Source organism: Silurus aristotelis, assembly GCF_946808225.1.
Source record: "Silurus aristotelis genome assembly, chromosome: 13".
In the NCBI taxonomy this organism is placed as follows: domain Eukaryota; kingdom Metazoa; phylum Chordata; class Actinopteri; order Siluriformes; family Siluridae; genus Silurus; species Silurus aristotelis.
Genome location: NC_139586.1, coordinates 1,254,356 through 1,276,055, shown reverse-complemented (window position 1 = coordinate 1,276,055; position 21,700 = coordinate 1,254,356). Strand labels below are relative to the sequence as shown.

Sequence of the window (21,700 nt, the reverse complement as noted above, 5' to 3'; positions counted from 1 at the left end):
ACAACGCCGCGTTTCTGTGGCTGATAGAAGTGTACAGGGAGCGCTCAGTGTCTGCAAGTCATTGGCAGGAGAGAAGATCTGAGCTGAACTGCTGGGGGATGTGTTACAAAGTAACAGAAGAAAGCTGTCAGTGTTACAACAAAGAGCAACCAACGCGGACAAACAAGTAACGAATGACTTAAATCGGCGGTGCTTTGCGCTGGAACCATGAACCGGACCGGGCAGGGAGTGCTTTGTGTGGTCCTGTGGCTGCTTCTAGGAGAAAGCTCGGTTCGTTCGGGAAGTTGCGCACCAACTGTGAGCACTGGTAAGTCTGCATTTCTGCTCAGAACCTCGACCAAGCGCCATATCCTCACATCAAAACCTCAACTTCATTAATATCTGAGAGTTTAAAGTGCAACGTTGACGTTTATTCACTTTGGTCGGATCTCAGTGACGCGTCTGAGGGAGTGAGGAAATGCTTGTTTGTTTATTCTTCCATTAGCCGTATGCTAATAGGTTCCACACCCTGTGCCACAGCAGTGTCTGAACTGCTCCACACACCTGACAGAACTTTCTATTAAGTGTATTTCTTGTGTGGACATATTTCCAAAGTTCTCAGACACTACTAATCCCTGTCAAACCTGCCTCCATGCCCTGAAAACTCTTCAGAATTGTTTTTGGTCTCCACCCAGGGAGCTGAAAAGGCCTGCAGACTTAAAGCTGTGTGTCAAAGCGAAAGTGTGGATCAGGAGGTTTTTTGTTCAGAGAAGCCGTCATGCCCATGCGCTCGACTGCGAAATCCTTGGATCCGAAACATTCGGGCGTCTGAAGATTGCATTTATTACATTATTTATGACCTTCATTATTCAGAGCTCCTGGAGCACAGAGGAACCCAAAAGTGCTGGGGTTTGAACCACGGACCTTCTGATCAGAAGCTTATCTTTCCTTTACCACTTCCACAGAGGAGGATTCGAAGTACGTTAGGATTCGATTTCACCTCCAGCATGCAAGATCTGGAAGCTCTGGTTGTTCCATGGGGTCTTGGAAACCCAGATCTGGTTACATGTGTGAAATGTTCTGAGGTCTTTTAAGGTCACGTTGTTTTTCAGAAGGAGTACTACCTGGTGTCTGTGCGCTAAAACCAAACAAACTTCCTGTGTTGAGTTTAACCTTCTTCTGGCGTGTTCTTGTGGTTTAGAGGTTCCGGTCCAAATGTGCTGTAGTGTCACGACTCCAAATGAACCACGTGGATGTTGGTGTTGGTGATGATCTGAAATTGATGAAAAAATCATGAGATTGAGTCGCTTTTAAATGTGACCTACATTTCTGTCCTACAGGTGATGATTCCTTTAGTATTCAGCACGAAGGCACCGGGAAGTGCTTCCTGGTCCAGAAGGGATCTCTTACGCTGGGAAACTGTTCCTCAGTGACGGCACGGTCGTGGAAGTGGGGCGCAGGACATCGGCTCTTCCACACCGGTTTATCTGCCTGCCTGGGATTGAACATTTCCTCCAAAACGCTGTCCCTCCTCACCTGCTCCAGCGACCCCAGCTTGGAATGGCGATGTTCCGAGGGATATATCATTACCATCTTTCAGATGAAGCTGAGCGTCACGGCCGACGGGAACGTCACCGCTAAGAGGGACGCGTCCGATTCGTGGAGAAGAGGAGGCACGACCGAGACCATCTGTGAACAACCGTACCGAAGTAAGAGATTCCTGGAAATGTATATATCATGCCTTTGAGAAGTATTTCCACAATAAAAAATAAACGAGCACAGAAAACGGTTCCAAAATGGCCAGATTCCTGTCTCCAGGGGAAAATAACAGCACGGAATCTCTTCCTGTTTAGTATAATGAGGGTGGGGACGGAGACCACTACACAGAATGTTTAAATCCCACGTTACAATCTGTAGAACATGGTTTTTGAGTTCTTGGAAGCGTTTCTGTGTTGATTTTGGTTGATTTTTAATTAAACATCTCAAAAAATGTATCACCAGCCAAGTCTGAACCTTCTGCCAGAGGGAACAAGGATTTCTTCAGAAATTTTCCATGCTGCTAAGCATAATTCACGATGCTCTCGATCTTCACAAGAGCCTCCAAGACACTAAATATTAACAGCAACAATCGTTTCTCCAACAGCGTGTTTTAGGAATCAACATTTTTGAATGTTGAATAGTGATGGGAAGATCGAATCATTTTAGTGAATCGGCTCTTTGAATCATCAAAATGAACGAATCTTTTTTGAGTCATTTACTTCATTCCTTTCTTTTGATCAAAAATAAAATGTTTAATAAGCAGCTCCCCAACACACCTCCTTACACCAACTTTGTCTATAGTTCCAATTATGAAAATATAAGTAGCTTCACCTCTCGTATCTTCTGGTCTGTTTCTTTAGATCTTTTGTCACATGACTCTCATAATTATTGTAACAATAATGTCAAAATTAGAAAAATGATTTCTTGAGCGAGTAACGTGGCAAAAGAACGAACGACTCGGACCAGAGATGAACAACTCAATTTTGCTCCTCGTACATAACCTACGGAGATTTCGTGACGCTCTGCTCATGCGCATCCATTAGAAAATAAACGAATCACTTCCTGAGACGACTCGCTCTCGTGAGTCATATTAAGGACTCGTTCAAAATAAACGAATCGTTTATGAACGACCCGTCACTAATGTTGAACTTTGGATTTTGTGTTTCTGTAAGAAGTTCTCCCACCTCTTCCTACTCATGGTTTGCCTGTGTGGTCATTGGTCCTCCTGTTCAAAGCATAATAACACCATGATGAGCAAAAACATGTCTGTTTCCTGTTGAGTGTTAGGCTTTTCCCCTTGGTGGTCATAGATAACCGATGGGACTTGTGCACGTTTTATTTCTACCCCCAGGAAAACAGGAGATGACTGAAAGCAGAAGTCTGGGGTCATAACAGCAAAGAAAGAATTTTCTTAAATTTTTTTCCAACAAGAATGATTATTCGTTTGCATTTTAAATGAGTGATATTTGTTCATATTTGTCCTGATGTTCAAAAAAATCGAAATCGATGTGCCTTTATTTTGGTAAATAATTCTGGAGGAATAACACAAACACATGGCAACTCATTTTACACGGTGAAGTCAGAAATCCTGGTTGTTGAAAACCTGTGTGTGAGTGTAAAAAGTGTGATCTATCAGGTAGCTGGTGATTCCTGTTTGTAATGTAGGTGAGCTTCTCTGGAGTTTTAGGGGGAATTCATCTCATAGATCAGTAACGCCACAGACATGATCCTTCCCTTTCACTTTCACATTAAAGTGTAATGCATTCATTTTAATAAATCGATCTGAAATATTATTTTATATACGATTTTACCAAGCTGGCATTTGATTCCAGAAGTGTTTTTAAAAATCAAAACTGCAAATGTTAATGATAATAAACTGTGTTGATAAAGGGGGAAAAAAAATGACGAGCAATTTTCTTTTGGCTAAATTTCCTGAAATTGAACGCGACTGGAAAAAACGAGATGCGTACCGAACCGTGAATTGTGTGTACCGTTAAACGCCTATTCATTTTTTAATATATATAAATAAAATGCTTGTATGTCGTTGTTATATAACTTTAACTGCTTTTTTTTTTTTTTTTTGTGGCTCAGTTCCAGGAACGAACGATCATCTCAACCCGAATGTTTGCTTTGAAGTGTCGCCTTTTCTACGTGTTAATTGTGTAATTTGTGGATTGTGTAATCAAGCTGCTTCCAAGAAATGTGTTTAAACCAGTTTGGGGACTTTACAAACTAATACACACATGCGTGCGCTCTCTCTCTCTCTCTCTCTCTCTCTCTCTCTCTCGTTCTCGTTCTCGTTCTCTCTGTAATAAATTCTTGTTTCTGTCTGTTCCCAGCCATTCACACTAGTGGTGGTAACGCTAATGGCGCACCCTGTATGTTCCCCTTCTTGTACAACAACGTCTGGCAGCACAGCTGCCTCGATCCCGATGCCACCCGCTCACTCGCCTGGTGCTCCACCACTGAGAACTATGATGAGGATCAAAAGTGGGGCAACTGTTTAAAATATGGTGAGCTCACACATATTAGTTACAATCTAAGAACACAGTTACAATCTGAGTTCCCTCAAGAACGTATTAGGAGGCAGGCGGCAAGTTTTAGTCTCCGCCTTCACTTTGAGCGTAGCGTTCTTATTAAACTTAAAAAAAAAAAAAAAAACATACACAATAGCGCTAGAGGTATAAATAATAAATTCAATTTGTAGTGTGTTGTATAGAAAAACAATGATCTTATATACACATCTGTATTACCCACATGTGGTCCTACAGATGTCAACTATTCCATAAAATCTTTCCATTTATTTTCTTTAATTGAACAGGATTTTAATCCATTTGAAAGCCAATTTTATGGAATATTATTTTGTGTATTAATGAACCAAGCAGGCATTTTATTTCGACTTGTTTTAAACTTTACTCTAAAACGTCTCAAGTCCCTAAAAAGTCCATTCCCAGGTCTAAATAAATGCTCCCTATGCTAATATATGAGCATGTTGGAAGACTAATTACCAATGAGCAGGTGGTGCAGCTGGGAAGGTTTCTGGCTCAGGGGTGGGCCCAGAGTTCAAGGATTCGATTGTGACCTCACATGCTGTGAACGAGGTTGTGTCAAAAAAGTTTCGAGGTCCGTTTTACCACAAAGTACTTAATTTATCTACATTTCCACCCTATCGCCTTCAAAATAGTCTCCTTGCACAGCAATACAGCGCTCCCAGCGTTCCTGCCACTTCTGGAACGTGTCCTGGAAGTAGCTATTTCTGTACCCTGTGAGAGATTAGAAACCAAACCTGCAACAGAGCAGAACAGTGGAGCTCATATTAAACAGGAAGTGCTGTATTATAAACAGGTATAAAGTACATTATGGAATGTTTTTTTTTTTTTTTTTTATTGTTTTGTAAAAGAAAATACAATTTCTCTTTGACTTCCTGTTTATTATTCATGTCTTTTCTTCTGTCTTTCCAAACTTACGCGGTGATGTCCATATAAGAGGAGGGATGCGGTGCATTATGGGTCGGCCCTTATGATGGTCATTGTTACCAGGTGGTTTCGACAGCGACGGTTTCTTGGCACGAGGCTCGGGATGCCTGCCGTAGTCAGGGAGGGGACTTGCTTAGTGTCGCCGGTCCTCACGAACTGCAGAAATGTAAATACACACACACACACACACACACACACACAAGAACAAAGATAATCCTTCAGAGTGCAGTGGAATCTATTTTTCCAGCGCATACTTATGAGTCTTAGGACTTTTCCAGAGATTTGTGTCTTTTTTTTATTTTTTTTTCCTTCTCCAAACTGTAAGCACACAATTGTATCGCACGTCTTTGAATGTGGGAGAAGGAACATATTCCTTCACCTGAACTAGAAGATCCACACCGTGTTCCTGTGCACAAAGCCAGCTCCATGAAGATATGGGTTGGAGTGGAAGATCTGTCCACAAAAGAACCCGACTCTTATGTTTTGACTTTGTTTTGATGTGATGTTAAAATTTACTCAAGTGGGCTGATGCCTAACATATTATGTATTATTATAAATGTTAAATATGTAGAATTGAAATAAGAATTGAATCAAATGAATTTCTGCAGTAACTCAAGGTTTACCAGAGCAGCTGTGGATTGGGCTGAACCAACTGGACTGGGCCCAGGGGTGGCAATGGTCCGATGGATCTCCTTTAATTTATTGTCCATGGGAACCAGGTAATGAAGCTTTTTACATCACGTCATTCGTTTTTTAACACCTCGTGTGTGTTTATTCCGCAAATCCAAACGGATTCGCACTGACAGTGTCCGCGATTGTTCTGGCGAGAGACGCAGTCCCACCACCTTTTGTTTAGCGCAAGCGTGTTTGTCTCCACGTCTTTGTCACCCTAAAGACAATACGCTTCTGTTGTCTCCAGGGTCACTGTTGTGCGTCGGTTTGAACAAATCCACCGTGCATGAATAGCCGCTTTGTCCATGAATGTATTTTCAAAATGCGGTGGGAGAAAACATCTGTCCCAGTCGTGTTTTTTTTTTTTTTTATTCGCCGTGGTTTCGAAAGACATGCTGTTTACCCATCAAGGCTCCAGTAAAAGACTTTTGTGTCATGGAAATAAATAAACCGCTGTGGTTTCAGAGCAGCCCATGTGGATGTCCCCGGAGTGCGGGGTGCTGCACCCTAGTTTGCGCTTCGCTCCCGAGTCGTGTGAGAACAAGCTGCCGTACGTCTGTGAGAAAAACGAGCACGCCAGCCGGACGGCGACGACGGGTAGGACGCCTCCTCGCTCGGTGTTGATTTCTTGGAAAATCTCGATCACTGTTTATTGAAGATATTTGTGTTTACATTTCTTGTAGATAATCTGGTGTACAAGGAAACGGAGTGTGAGAGCGGATGGTTCCCATGGCGCGGTTCTTGCTACAACCTTTACGGAACACAGATGGCCGAAAGGAAGATGTACGCAGACGCACAGCAAGAGTGCCTGAAGCATGGAGCTCAGCTGGCCAGCATCCATAGTCTGGGAGACATGCACATGCTCAACATGCACTTTACAGGAAGTAGGCATCAGCACAATGCAAAATATATTCAAATTCATTATAATTAACTGCTGACGATGCAGGTTCTGTATTTTAGCAACTCGACTTGATAATAGTATTAGGACACGTGACCTTTTCAGCCATGTGTTTCTTCCCCAAACTCTAGCACAAAGTTTGAGACACACAGTTGTGTAGGGCGTCTTTAGATTTGGGGTTACGGGCCTTGGTGTGGCTGGGATTTGAACTTCAACCTTCAAAGTCCAATGCCTTAACCTCTAAGCTCCACCAGAAGAGTGGAGGTTATTATAAGAGCGAATTGGGACTAGGTGTGGAATGAGATGTTCAAAAAGCAAATCTTATGGTCAGGTGTCCACAAACTTTTGCCAATATAGTCACGGTACACAAAGTTCACAGTTCTCTTGATTTTTAAGTCACGGTTTAGTACAGTTAGCGGGGAACACATATAAAATTCAAAACATAAAATTGCTTGTCGTTTTTTTTTTTTTATTAACGCAGTTTATTATTAACCTTTGTGATCATTAACATTCGAACGGTTTACATTTTTGAAACAATTTTACAATAAATGCCCGCTTGGATAAATAACATCTAAAATAATATTTTATACAAATAAAAAAAGAACAAATCCAATTAATTCAATACACTTTTTAAAATTTTAATGATTCAATTGATTTAGAATGAAAGGGAAAGTTTATAGGACTGTGGTGAGACCTGCGATCTTGTATGGATTAGAGACAGTAGCATTGAGTAAAAGACAGGAGGTGGAGCTGGAGGTAGCAGAGCTGAAGATGTTGAGATGTTCGTTGGGAGTGACGACGATGGACAAGATTAGAAATGAGTTTATTAGAGGGACAGCGCATGTAGGATGTTTTGGTGACAAGGTGAGGGAGGCGAGATTGAGATGGTTTGGACATGTGCAGAGGAGGGACATGGGGTATATTGGTAGAAAAATGCTGAAGATGGAGCCACCAGGTAGGAGGAAAAGAGGAAGGCCAAGGAGGAGGTTCATGGATGTGGTGAGGGAAGACATGCAGGTAGTTGGTGTGAAAGAGGCAGATGTAGAGGACAGGCGGGTATGGCGACGGATGATCCGCTGTGGCGACCCCTAATGGGAGCAGCCGAAAGAAGAAGAAGAATGATTCAATTGATTCAACAACTGAATAAATTGATGTGATAAAATAACATTTCTGGTTGGGTTCTTTAGCGTTTTCACGCATGCGCAAAACAAATCGTATTTCCAGTACCGAGTGCGTAGCCACAGTGACACTGCGCTAACTCTAGTTTCTTTCTTTCTTTTTTTTATTTTTATACTCCTGGTATTGTGTATATTTGAACAAGTTTATTAAGAATAATTTAAAAAGTGCGAGGCGGAGAGTAAACAAACTTGCGGTCCACCAATTAATACGTTCCTGAGGAAACTCGACTACGTTCTGCACCTAAAAAAGGATTGTGAATACGTGTACCAGTGCCCCCCCACTATGTAGTGTAAGATTAGAAGCTTTCTTTTTTCGAGCCAACAATAACAGCTGTGTCCATTTGATAAAAGTGCCACTGTGGTTTATGTAACCACATGCCATGGTAAGCATTAAAAAAACAAAAAAACACAATTCCCTAACTGAAAACATTTTCCACATTTACATTAAAAAAGGGAAATAAATTTTTTTTTTTTTTTAAATATCGTATTAGCACAGCAGAATGTGATGCTGCGTTGACTTCTTTCATTTGTTTATGGTTAATGGGCTGGCGGAGTTTAGGGAAGTCGACTGACATGTTTGTGTTTCTCAGAAACCCTGAACCCGTGGATCGGTCTGAAGGCTGACAGCAACACCGAGGTCTTTAAATGGGAAGATGGAACGAACGCGTCATTCACGTACTGGGCGCGTAATCAACCGCCGATGCTGAAGCCCAACACCACAGGCTGCGTGGTGCTCTCTGATTTGGTATGTGGATTTATAACGTACATCTTAGGTGTGAGGTGTTACATGATGTTGGTACAAGATGTGAAGGTGAAGAACGACCAGAGGTGAAGCAGCCTCACACCTAGTCATGGATTATCATCTTATAACAGTGTGGCTTCCCAGCATTGACTAGTTAAAGCTCTCATCGATGTTCACAGAGCAAAATTGACTCAATGGATCAAAATCATTGCTTAATTATATATGTCTCATTACAGCTACAATTCTGCTGCACCGAATCACACCCAGAGATAAAGTAGTGCCAGAAGATTAGATTTATTACGTATTGTATGCATCCGTACTGCATATTCATAATGAAGCTGTCGGTTAAAGCTTATTCATCAAAAATATCACCACACGCAGAACTCCTTCATGGAGATCATTAAGGTCTGAATGAAACCGGAACTGGATGATATTCTGGTTGCAGGTGTTTATCAGCAGGGCTTTTTCTTTTTTATTTTATTTTAGAACGCTGAATGGTTTGTGTTTTGTGTTCTAGCACTGTAATTAACTGTAATTACGGATTAGTCTAACTCTAATATGACTCCATTTTGCCCTGAGACAAAGTGCTGCATGATATGATGTAATAAGGGTGTCAGGTTGCACGGGCACAAAGCAAAGTGCCTTCATGCTGCAGCACGGAGTCATTTTACCGTACAACTGTGAGACCAATGAGCAATCACGTGGCTTTCAATCACGTGGCTTTCAATCACGTGGCTTTCAATCACGTGGCTTTCAATCACGTGGCTTTCAATCACGTGGCTTTCAATCACGTGGCTTTCAATCACGTGGCTGCATCCAGAAAAAAATCCACCTTTGCAATAGTTATCAGACTATCAGGCAAAGCGAAGATCAAAACAACACCACGCCCTTTTCTCACAAGCGCACCAGGTCTGCTGTTCCTCCGAGCTTCGGATACGCCGAATTTACTCTTCCGAATGATGTTCTCTTTTGAATATTAAAACCGAGGCCAAATGCATTCCGAATTTCCTTTCATAAAAATGTATTGTTGGATTTTTGGAGAGACAAAATGATGAATTTAAAGCTTGTATAACGTGTAAAAGCCCAGACGCACTTACAGTTTTTCAGTATTTGGAGCATTTCACAGATTCTCAAACATACTTGTTCAACCTCGACATCATGTCGTCACTTTTGAGCAATTTCTTGTTGTTTTGAACAAATGCTTAAGTACGTCTATTTTAGTGATTGTGTACAATCGTCTACTGTTTCCTACTTTATCAGTTGTTCGTCATGTTGACCAAACTGGTACTGGTTTCTCTGAGTCTTAACCCCCAAAACATACAGGCATCAATTCATTGCTTGAACTTGAACTAGGAGACCCAAACCTGTTCCTGCATGACAATACCTCTGTATGCATTACATGGGTTGGAGTGGAAGATCTCCTCCTATAGTGGTCAAAATTTCCCCCCAGGACTCCTCACCTCCCCTACCTCCGTACCTGACTTTACTTTCAGCCTTGTGACTGAACTAATTTTACACTCAGGTGTCCACACAGTTTTGTTCATATAGTGCATAAGAAGTAGGTTGAAAAGTTTAACCACCATATTTAATTTTTTTTCTTTTATCTTCCTCCAACCCAGATTCAGACGTGGTCTGTAGATTCCTGTGGCACAACAAAGTCGTTTCTGTGTAAGAAACCCGGCACGGTGAAGGAGAGCGAGGCAGAGAATAACTGCCCACGAGATGGGGTAAGGCATCATAAGTCTTGCCAATGACAATTACCAAAAAATGAAACTGAGAACTGAAAGTATGAAAGATCTCAATGCTTATTTATTGACCCTTTTTTGAATTTGGTCATTTGATTTTTGTTATGTATTGACGCAGGATTGGAGGAGGTATAAAAACGCGTGCTATAAAGTCGACGCTCGTGAAGTCTCTTATAAAAACAGCTGTAAACTCGTCATTAATGATCGGTAAATATTCCGATAATTATATATAACATATACATAAAATGTCCCATATGTATATTTACTACACACCCACACACACACATATGTTCTCTTCCCTGTTTAGATTTGAGCAGGCTTTTATTAACAGCCTGTTGAAGGAGCAGGCGAGAGGTAAGCAGCAGTTTTTCTGGATGGGGCTCCAGGACACCAAAGGCACAGGAGAGTACCAGTTGTTCAGCCAAAGCGGGCAGGCGAGCAGAGTCACGTACACCAACTGGAAATGGGGAGAACCAGGTTGAGCATACTTTGTGTTTGTACAAGTTAAAGCAGGCTTCTGTTTCCTGTTATGTGAAACCCCATGAACACCCTGACAAAGCGCCTCCCTCTGACCAAACACATGCTACAGGAAATCACCCGATATAGAAAATCACCAATCCCACTCTGTGTGTGTAATAACAAATAATCAGACAGACAGACCAGACCAGACAGACCAGACCAGACAGACCAGACCAGACAGACCAGACCAGACCAGACAGACCAGACCAGACCAGACTAGACAGACCAGACTAGACAGACCAGACTAGACAGACCAGACTAGACAGACCAGACTAGACAGACCAGACTAGACAGACCAGACTAGACAGACCAGACTAGACAGACCAGACTAGACAGACAGACAAGACAGACAGATTTTTCTGTGAACTGAAATATTTTATACATCATTTATAGCTTATTTGTGTACTTAAGAAACATGACCTTTAGATCTTGCTGGGTGTGTGTGTGTGTGTGTGTGTGTGTGTGTGTGTGTTTGCATTACAGGTAAAGCAGGAGGTTGTGCAGTGATGTCTATGAATCCAATGGGTCAGTGGTCTGTAGAGAATTGTACCGAGTTTAAAGCTGGTAGCATCTGCAAGAGTCCCATCGCTTCAGAACCTCCTGCCCCAACTTTACCACCGGAGTCAAAACTCAATGCCACCTGCCCCCCAGGATGGGTTTCTCGACCTGGAATGAAGTACTGTTACAAGGTGTGTGTGTGTGTGTGTGTGTGTGTGTGTGTGTGACTGTATGACTGTATGACTTAATGACGGTCACAAATCACTAACGCCATGCTGTTTGTCTGTGTGTGTGTGTGTGTGTGTGTGTGCGTGCGTGTGCACTTGAAGATCTTCAACGAAGAGCGAGTGAACCGTAAGCGCTCATGGGAAGAAGCCGAGCAGTTCTGTGAAGCCCTGGGAGCTCATCTGCCCAGCTTCACTGAGTTCAACGAGATGAGTTTACTTCATGAGATTATGAGGGATTCTGTTAGGTATAAAACACACACAGACACCTACAATCACACACACAGTGCTGATATTTAGGGTTCGGATCGAAACCCAATCCATATTCAGTACATAAGTGATTTTACTCCACTCGTGAAAGTGTAAGAGAACACGGCACGGTGTGACGGGCAGAGAGAACTGGGGCATCGTTTGTTTTCAGCAAAGTCGTAATGGTCCAGATGTTCTGGAAATAATAAAAAGCATGTTTAGCAACAGTTGAGACCGAAATTACGTAACACACTTTTGTGCTCGATGCGCTCTTACATTTTTGCCAGCAGACTTGAAATTTATTGCACGGTTGATGCAGTTCTTTTCTCGAAGGTATTTGCAGCAGAGTCACGTGTGCACACACTGAATATTTCTCTCTTTGGCAGCACACGCTCGGTGTATCACGGCCAGAATTTTCAAAACCCCAAAACTCTATTTCAGATTCAAACTTCACGAATGAGTCTCATAGAATGTTTACGACTGAGACAGCTACAAGTTTTGCGTGTGGGGAAACTTATATGGTGATTTTGATAGAAGGTCAAGGCACAAGATGAATTTGCTGAACAATCAAATGTAAATGAAATATAAAGAAAAACAGCACCAGGCGTTCACTCCAACAGCTTCATTATTAGTAGAGATGCAGCACTGATGCACATATGACTGATACACACACACACACACACACACACACACACACACACTGTAGATGCTGTAGGGAGAAAAAATTAATAAATCAAAGATCAATCTAGAAAAATCCAGTGTACTACTCCAGTGTCTAAACAACTCATTTACAAGATGGAACCTTGAACACACTGACGATGCAAATTTTTATTTATTTATTTTTTTTGTATTTTTCAGTAACGATCGCTACTTCTGGGTCGGCATGAACCGGCGAAATCCGAACAACGACAACCGATGGGAGTGGAGTGACGGGCAGCCCGTGAGTTCCTAATAAACTAATAACTTCTCGGTGTTGATTTACAGTTAGCATAAAGCCTATCCAGTCCTTTCATGCTTTTGATCGAACTGCTTCGTAACAGGTGTCCATGAAGATCTTTCCGAAAGAGTTCCACGAGGACGACGAGTACAACCGAGACTGCACCGCCTTCAAGGTGAGCTAGCGAAGGAAAGTGGTGTGGTGGATACGTTACTTGAGTTATGTGCTTTTGAATGAAGTGTTTGCAGGTCCCCAAGTGTTTTGTTCCTCTTTTAATTACAGCAATTGTTCTAAAGAAACTGAAAAGATACCTCGATCCTAATGATGTTCCAAATTCACTGTTTACATTTACTCGACACTTGAGTAAAATACAACACCGCTCCATTAAAACTACGCCCCAGGGATCTCAGCTCCTCGTTACAAAATGTCCCCTCTGCCTGCACCACTCTGTGTAGCATCTCTGGAGCCATTGAGCGTTGAGGAATGCTGTGTAAAACACACGGTTGTTCAGAGAATAATAATTACATGTGCTTTGTTTCTGTTCTGAAACCAGTCGCTGAAAAAGAGGTACATACTTCTGTTCGTTTTCCTGACCGAACAAAATCAGTTCTACCCCAAAGCCTTTCACTGCGACGCCAGGCTGGAGTGGGTGTGTCAGATCCCCCGAGGTAAGCCGCTGCAATAGACACTCGGTCTGCCCAGCATTTAGTCATGGATTTAATATGTTCAGAGCTGAGAAATACTTTTAAATGTCTTCCAGGTCAAACCCCGAAGAATCCCGAGTGGTACAATCCAGGTGGAGTAGAAATCCTTATTATCGTGGGTTCGTCTCGATTTCAGTACGATGTTTTTTGAAGGTTTAGTTTTGTGCTGCAGACGGACACCACGACACCTCGGTGTTTATGGACGGACAGGAGTTCTGGTTCGTGAACCAGCCCAAGTTGTCCTACGAAGAGGCGAGTGTGTACTGCAGCAGCAACAGTAGCAGACTAGCCACGCCTCAGTCGTTCAACACGGCCAGACATTTGCACGACCATCTCTATAAGGTAGGTGGTCCATTCTCTTAACCTCGCTCGAGAACAAAACGTCTGAAGCAATTTTATTGCCGCTCGTTTTTCTTTGAAGCATGCCCGTTTGGATCATTGGTGGTTGGACCTTCGTGAGCCTGGTCCCCTCGTTCCCATGAGGTGAGTCGAGTTGCATCCAGACTGATTTTGCCTTCGGCCCGGTACTGACCTCATCGATGTGTTTTCAGGTACGCTCATATCCACTTGGTTAAATCGAGGTTCTTGGGCAGATGTACTTCACTAAGTCCTGGATCCTTCACACCAGGTACACCGGAAAAGTCATTACTTTAAAACATTTTGCCCAGAAGTCATTCCGTTTGAACAATAGCACCTGGCTGTAACTTTTAACCGCGTTTAACACACAGAATTCCGTGTAAGCTGCGAGACCAAGCTGCCGTTTGTATGCGAGACGTTGAACATCACATCATCCGAGACCGGACCACAAGAACCGCACCCACCTGGCAAACCGTGCGAGGACAAAGAGGTGGCTTTCCGGGACAAGGTTGGTCGATCTGTTCTGCAGCAATTAATTATAAAACTTTCCAGCAAGGCGCAATCGCTGCTTCATGCGTCGTGTTTGTGTTTCAGTGTTACACAGTGACCAAGCCTGAGCTCCTGGGCTTCAAAGCAGCCAGTGAGGTGTGTCAGACCCTGAGGGGAACTCTCCTGTCTGTCCAAGATCAGGCCGAACAGGGTGAGCACACTTCCTGCTTTCTGAAACAAAACTTGTTTTGATAAGTGATCAGTCAGGGTGAGGGGCACCAGGACGTCATGTGCGCAAGCTCTGCTTTTGTTCTTCCATGGTTCTTCTTCATCATTTGTTCATTATCAAACAAGCAGCAATGTTTATGCTTTTTTTAATGGTTCTTCAGATTTCATCACCACCCTGCTGCCCGGGAAACCAAAAAAGCTTTGGATCGGATTGAAGGACAATCAGTGGGTGGACAACACGCCAGTGAAGTACCACAACTTTAACCCACTGATCCATGGCCAGCTGCGTCTTATGTACATCAATGCAAGTGTTTCATATCTGTGTTCCACTGTATTCCCAACTTTATTCTTAGAAGGATCTTCTGACTTCTCTGTGTGTGTGTGTGTGTGTGTGTGTGTGTGTGTGTGTGTGTGTGTGTGTGTGTGTGTGTGTGTGTGTGTGTGTGTAGTTGTTTGAGCAGGATGGCTTGGAGCTCTGTGCCTATATGTTCAATGATCCTCATTCAGACATGCTGGGCACTTGGGATTACACGTCCTGCTCTGAGGACCAGACCGTCGCTATCTGCCAGCATTATGCAGGTGGTCCATCTGTACTATTTTTTTTTTTTCATTATACTTTTTGCCATGTCAAATATTTGTATTATACTTTTTATTATTGATTTATTAATATTTATTATTATTATCTTATTATTTCCTTATAATTTTTATCGTCCTTTTTGCCATATCAAATATTTTCATTTATTTTTCTTTAATTTGGTTCTGATCTTCTTCCCCAGATAAGCCAGAGGACCCTGTGGTGATCGAGGGCGAGTTCCAAGTCAACAATAACACTTTCAAGCTGGTTTTGAAGGAGAACGTGACCTGGTACGATGCTCTGGAGTTATGTAAGAAGAATGGGATGAACCTGGCCAGTGTGGCTGATGCACACCAGCAAGCTGTGCTCACCGTCCACGTCAACAAAGCCCGGCGTCCGCTCTGGATTGGACTGTTCAGTGAAAATGTAATCTCAAACTTATGCACATGCACCACATGCTTTTTTACATTGTCACAAAGAAAACATTGTAGGTTCTATTGTTTCAGGTTTGTTCTTATGTTTTTTTTTATCGCAGGATAAGCAGTTCCATTGGACGGATCACACTCACACCGTGTTTAGCCGCTGGAGTGAAGAGAATGCTATAGGAGAGTGTGTTTATCTGGACACCGACGGCTACTGGAAGGCCACAGAATGTGGCGAGATGCTAAATGGGGCGATCTGTCGCAAGCCACAAGGTCTGAACATTTCTCCATTAAAGTAGTATTTATTTTACTTGACACCAGGAAATGATTCAGAATCAGAAATATATCATTTTTACATTCATATCATATTTACATTGAATAAATTTTTTTTTATAAACTAGATAACATCATTGTTCCTTCTGGAGACTTTAAGAAGTGTCCTCATGAGAGCAACGGACCCAACTGGATCCCATTCAAAAACAACTGCTACACGTTTCTGCTCCAGGCCACGCGATGGCAGGAGCACGACAAGTACAGAGAGCATGAGACGTGCCAGCGTCTCGGTACGGGCAATGCTGTTTAAAATATTCACGTTTATTCCTATCCTATATGCTTTTTGAACATTCAACATTTCAAGTCCATTGTTTGTTTTTCTACACTCAGTCGGAAAAGGTGACATTCTGACCATCCGGGATGAAGAGGAGAACGAATTCATTCGGACGCAGCTTCAGCCTTATAAAGATCTGGCTTCGTTCGTGTGGCTGGGGATGTACAGAGACGAGAAAGGTGCCTGCTCGTCTAGACGATTCTCATCATTATACTAATACTTTTAAAACAATCATGGAATCGTGGTTTCTACTCATAGATTTGATGATTGTCATTCTGTTTTATAGATGAGAAACTGAAATGGTACGATGATACCTACGTTCAGTACTCCAACTGGAAACGAGGAAGACCCACAGCCTCAGAGAACTTCATGACCGGTCTGAGTCTCTCTGGAGAATGGTACCTGTTTGAGCAGGAACAACTTTTTAAACAGTTCAAGCAGAGGACCATTGTGGTTTGCAAAATCGAAAACGGTAAGACTCGAGCTCAACGCGGTCGCGGTCTGATCTCTGAACTGAGAAAGTGAACAGGGTGTGAGAGAAACCGCCACAGAGGTGTTATCGTTTGTTTCAGAAGTGTAAAGTCAGTCAGTTATACCTTACTGCAAAACTTACTCAGTGATTTCAGTTCAAAGTCACAAATTCCAATGTGACTTGAGTCTTCGAGTATCTGATTTAAACAGTACTTGAGTATTTTACCCATATTGAATAGAATTGCGTGTGTTTTTGATGTCATTATATATGTCCTAAATTTCATTCTTAATGGTCTTAAAAGAGGTTTTAAAAAGTCATGAATTTGACTAAGATGCACTCGTCCTCAAAGACGCGTGTTAATGAAAAGTAATGAAAAGCCAAAAACAGTTTTTGTGATTTGTGAGGTTTTATTTCCTAAAATACAAATCCAATGCACCAACACTCCATTAACCAAGATCAGAGCTTCTTCAACATGCTAGAAAAAAACAAAGATCAAACAAGTCAAAGATTTCAAAATTCATGTCTTCAAAATAACTTTATTTTTATGAAACAATTAATATTTTGGTCAAAACATTTGTCATGTCACATTTTTTCAAGGACTTTTTGCACTTTTTGAAAGATTTTCATTCAGTTTTTCTCTTTTTTCAATATCGATCATATTTGTATGAAAAAAAAGTACCATTTAAAAAAAAAACGTGATTTGTCATGTATTTCCCTTTTTTAATGTTTTTTTTTAATGAAATGATGCTTATGAATATGGAAATTCATGATTTTAGAAGAAATATAATATTTAGATTGGAAAAAAAGGAATATTTTTGGCCAAAACATGATTTGTCATGTCATGTATTTAATTATTTTATTATTATTATTATTATTATTATTTTTTTTCAACAGTTTTTCATGAAATGATGCTTATGAATATGAAGATTAAAAATGTAAAAATACTATCATACTTTTTATGAAAAAAGTGATATTTTTGTCAGTTAAGACAGTATTATGTCACAGAGTAGACGAATCATTACTATTTGATGAAGAAATAAAATGAAAGTAAATATCGACCCTCCCGCAGAATAAAAAGCAAACTGTAATTGTTAACGCTCATCGTCAATTAAAGATTATAGTGAAGAAAAAAAAGAATCATTATAAATGTAGTAAAAGTTGCTTATATCTTTGTTACACAGATTTACTCAAATACTTTTCACCACTGGTTTGTTTCAGATCCCAAAGACGAGTACCTGAAGGACCCAGTCGACGTGAAATCTCCGTCTGGCTACAGCTTCCGCTTAGTTGCTAAGAAACTGAACTGGTACCAGGCCCTGAAGGAGTGCAGCAGCGATGGCGGCCAGCTTGTTAGCATTCACAACGAAACCGCCAACAGAGATATGGCGCTGATCTCCAAGCGAGACGGATTTCCGCTCTGGACCGGTCTCTCCAGGTTGGACGTAAGTAAACCGGTCTAGGATGATTGGCTTTTCTTTTTTTTTTTTCTTTTTTCCAAAAGATAGATTTTCCATGTAGCATAATGAATACCACAGTATTAAAAGTAGTCTTTGATGTTCCCATAGTTCAGCAGTTGGCCCTACGAGTGGTCAGATGGGACGGCCTTGAAGTTCCACCCCGAAGGGTTTCCGAGTACGGACGCCATTTCGGAGGAGAAATGCGTGTATGTGGACTCTACAGAAAGCTGGACTGCAGTGAGCTGCCTTGCCGAGATGGAGGGCGCCATTTGTTACAACAGCATTAAGAGTAAATAGTTTGCACGTATAATATCTAGTAGCCAATTGGTTCACAAAGCTTAGAGATACAGAGGCAAGATCTTCAGTCAGACCTCATAACTACTTACGGATGAACTCCTGAGGATGCCATCCACTTTATTCCCTAGAGTTTTGCACAGAGTGGTGTAGAAAACAAAAAACATTGTCAGGTTCTTTGTATCGATCAGGTTTTTGGAACCCATTTCCAATGTAGCCTCAATTTCCTGTTCTCTGTTTTAAAGATATGGTTTTTGACATGTACTTAGATGTTATCCTGCTCACCACCATACTATACGTGAACCGTAAAGGTTTGTTGAGTTACCACATCCTGACCTCTGTTATCTGCAAGGTGTTTTCATAAAAGATTTAGTTGTCATTGTTGCTCTGTAATTTTCCATGTAAACTCGAGTGCCATGTGTGGAAAATTCCCGGAGATTTCCTGGTTTTGGTGGCACTATTATATCCAGGTGTTTCTATTACAGTAGCATTTATTATTTTTATTTTATTTTATTATTATATATATTTTTTTGTCAGAGCCTCGGACCTCTGTTCCGCACAATGTGAACTGTCCGGAGAGTAACGGGGAGGTTTCATGGATCCAGTATAAAGACTTCTGTTACGCCATCGTCATGACCATGTACAACACCTCGGTCTTCTCCAACATGAACGCACAAAATGTTTGTAAGGAACTGGGTACGTATTTGCACCTTCAAGTTTGTTTTGAAAGTGACTTGGGAAGCTCAGGTGATTTATTCCCTTAGTGCCTTCAGGTCTATGCCTGAGGAAAAAACACTGATGTTTTGATTTACTTGCATTAATGACCTAATAGTTTGTTCTTGCTTTGAGTTTATGACCTTTATTTTTATTAGAGAAAATCATAAATGATGATTAAGGAAGATCACAAAAACCGAGTGTCATGCCTTTATTCCCCACTAGAGGGGAAAAAAAATTTGAGAACCACTGTATAATACTTTTCTATTTTCTATCTTTAAATATGAAATAAACTTCTATAAAGTGCATTCCTGGGTTGCATGATGGTTGCAGGGTTTCTTGCATGGGTTCATCTTCTGTTCACCCCTGTTGTTTTCAAAACTGTTGTTTTTATAGGACTCCCTATAAAACTGTGTATCAAACTGTGTAAATATTTTAAATGGGAAAAAAGCTGGTTCACGTCTTACTGTATACTTGTGTGCTTTCTTGGGCCGTGTCTAACCGTACAGTTGTATTGTATGCTTTCTAGAACCTTCCTCTCATCTCCTGACCATCAAGAATATGGACGAGAACGACTTTGTCACACGGCACGTTGCCGAAAACCCTCTCGCCACCTCCCGTGTTTGGTTGGGGCTGAGGACCATCAAGAAAGGTACAGCAACAGTATGTGGAGACGTCTAAACCTCTGCGGGTTTGTGTATCGCGATTTCGGAAATAAACTGAATCGAACTGTTAAATCCACAGACGAAGCTGTGATCTGGATGGATGGCAGCGAGCTCAATTTCTCCAACTGGGCTCAATTTCAGCCCCGGCCCGGTTGCGGCGTCCTGGTGTCCATGAACGGAACGTGGAGCACGGCGAGCTGCACCGGGAGCCACAGCCGCGTCGTCTGCAAGGCGTCTGCCAGTGAGTGGCCTTCAATCTTTATTTCATGCATTACAAATTTGTGCCCTGACTTTAAACGGAGCGCTTCTTCTCCTCTCATTTCAGAATCTCAAGGTACTCCACTGGCCTTGTTCTTTTTTGTCTTCGTGCTGCTTTGCATCATCGGCCTCGTGGTCTTCGTCGTGTATAAAAAGACCCGCCATCGTTACACCTCGACGGTACGATACCGGAGGAACTTTGACGAAGCGGACAGCGCCAGTATGATCGCCGAGGCCGAGTGAACGGCGCGATCGCCGCGCAACACAGACGAAGAAAAAAAAATCAGGTTCCTGTGCCTTTTTTCCCCCCAGTGTTAGGACTCGACACATTCAAACACCTCCAAGGCCTCGAGCAAAACGAATTCTTTGTGTTTTCTCTGTTTATACTGATCCGCCCAACGGCTGCAGGGGGTTTGGAGTGAATATCGCACAGGAATGTCGAATGATTACTTTGTAGATACTTAAAACCAAAAAAAAAAACCGCAGCTTGTTTGAATTTTATTTAAATTCCGTAATTTTTTTTATTTTTTATAAAAAGGCAAATATTAGTTATGCTGCAGTATTGTTTTTATGCCGTTCTGTGGCATCCTTGAGTTGAATTTTTAGGTGTTTTTTTTTTCTCTAATGTTAATTGCACTTTGTAAAATATCTCAAACTGGGATCATTTTAAAGCTTTAATCCCGTTTCTTTTTCTTTTTTTCTTTCTTCCACAAAAACTCCGCCTTCTAAAATATCAAACTACCGTGTGCTCAGTCCGCTTGCTTAAATTTTACCGATCTATTAGATGTAGTGATCAAAAAGAGGTTGGTTAGATGACGTTTATACACCGATCGTAGGCCCCGACTTCACTACGAGCATCGAATCGCATCGGAAAACGTTTCCGGCGTGCGCGTGAATGTCGTGAAAATCGTACAAGACTCAAAAAAACGTTACACATAACACAGCTATTATTTCAGACTTTTATTTACAGAGGGAACCTGAAATCACTCTTTCATTACACTGTGTAACAAAACGAATGTATCCGATGCCTTTATCTGACACGTGGCCTGACAGAGTTTACCTCTTTGCACTCAAACTACTGACATGTAATGCACTTTAAACGTGTTTTCTCGCCGACTGCTTCCAAACTCAAGCACAAAAGGAGGGATTTTTTTTTTTTTTTTGGTTGTTTGTTTTTGTTTTTCTTTGATGAAAATGTGTCGAAGCGGCACTCGAACAGCGCAGGGATCGGATGCTTGTGAATGATCTGTAAATATCTTTTAAGCTTTTCATAGATTTTCTTTTAGATGTGTGAGACCAAAGAGGCTTCAAGAAATCGCAAAAATCTGATCCAGCGTGATCCTGCTCAGGTTTTCCTTCCTCCCCGATTTACTAAAGTGAATGTTCAGGTTTGCGTAATCAGACTCACTCAATAAAACGCCGTCTCTGTGATCTGCCGTCTGGTGTTTTGTTTTTTTTTGTTTTTTTCTGTTGTTCTTCAAAACATGTGGGAGGTCCTTTTGCTTGAAGAAAGATTAGATAAGAACTTTATTAATCCTGAAGAAAACTGTTGTGCCAAAGACTGCTTCAGATTACAAGAAAAAAATTAATAAATCAAAAATATATTTTGAAAAATGAACTAAATATTCTATATGTGCATAATATTCAAAAACACCAGAGGGGGCTAATGAACATTATCAAAAAGTTTCAAGAGTAATTTTGTACCACGCCAACAGATGGCAGCACAGGGCTGCACACAGTCACAGGGAGCACCGACCTTCATAAGTCATTGTTCCAAAAGACATCGTCCTCTATACATCGTGA

At 41.6% G+C, this 21,700-nt stretch overlaps 1 protein-coding gene across 1 annotated transcript; it reads left to right on the top strand.

Moving 5' to 3' along the window:
• Positions 1-21,328, top strand: ly75 (lymphocyte antigen 75). The gene is made up of 35 exons (XM_083557992.1): positions 1-307; positions 1,320-1,688; positions 3,858-4,031; positions 5,005-5,160; positions 5,603-5,713; positions 6,132-6,263; positions 6,350-6,550; positions 8,333-8,487; positions 10,104-10,211; positions 10,348-10,436; positions 10,537-10,706; positions 11,232-11,437; positions 11,576-11,718; positions 12,578-12,659; positions 12,760-12,831; positions 13,210-13,324; positions 13,417-13,452; positions 13,533-13,702; positions 13,782-13,843; positions 13,912-13,988; positions 14,089-14,225; positions 14,312-14,417; positions 14,596-14,738; positions 14,884-15,013; positions 15,211-15,434; positions 15,544-15,703; positions 15,832-15,993; positions 16,094-16,216; positions 16,324-16,509; positions 17,728-17,951; positions 18,075-18,255; positions 18,798-18,956; positions 19,504-19,626; positions 19,719-19,880; positions 19,965-21,328. Exons 1-35 carry the CDS (start codon positions 208-210, stop codon positions 20,138-20,140), a joined length of 5,124 nt encoding a protein of 1,707 aa, XP_083414118.1. The 5' UTR covers positions 1-207; the 3' UTR covers positions 20,141-21,328.
• The last annotated feature ends 372 nt before the right edge of the window (positions 21,329-21,700 follow it).

What these genes read in the sequence shown, in the direction of transcription:
- ly75 (XM_083557992.1), top strand. Translation starts at nt 208, where the DNA reads ATGAACCGGACCGGGCAGGGAGTGCTTTGTGTGGTCCTGTGGCTGCTT. An exon ending in CGCACCAACTGTGAGCACTG is followed by an intron (nt 308 to 1,319) that starts GTAAGTCTGCAT and finishes TCTGTCCTACAG; the next exon opens with GTGATGATTCCTTTAGTATT. An exon ending in GGGCAACTGTTTAAAATATG is followed by an intron (nt 4,032 to 5,004) that starts GTGAGCTCACAC and finishes TGTCCATATAAG; the next exon opens with AGGAGGGATGCGGTGCATTA.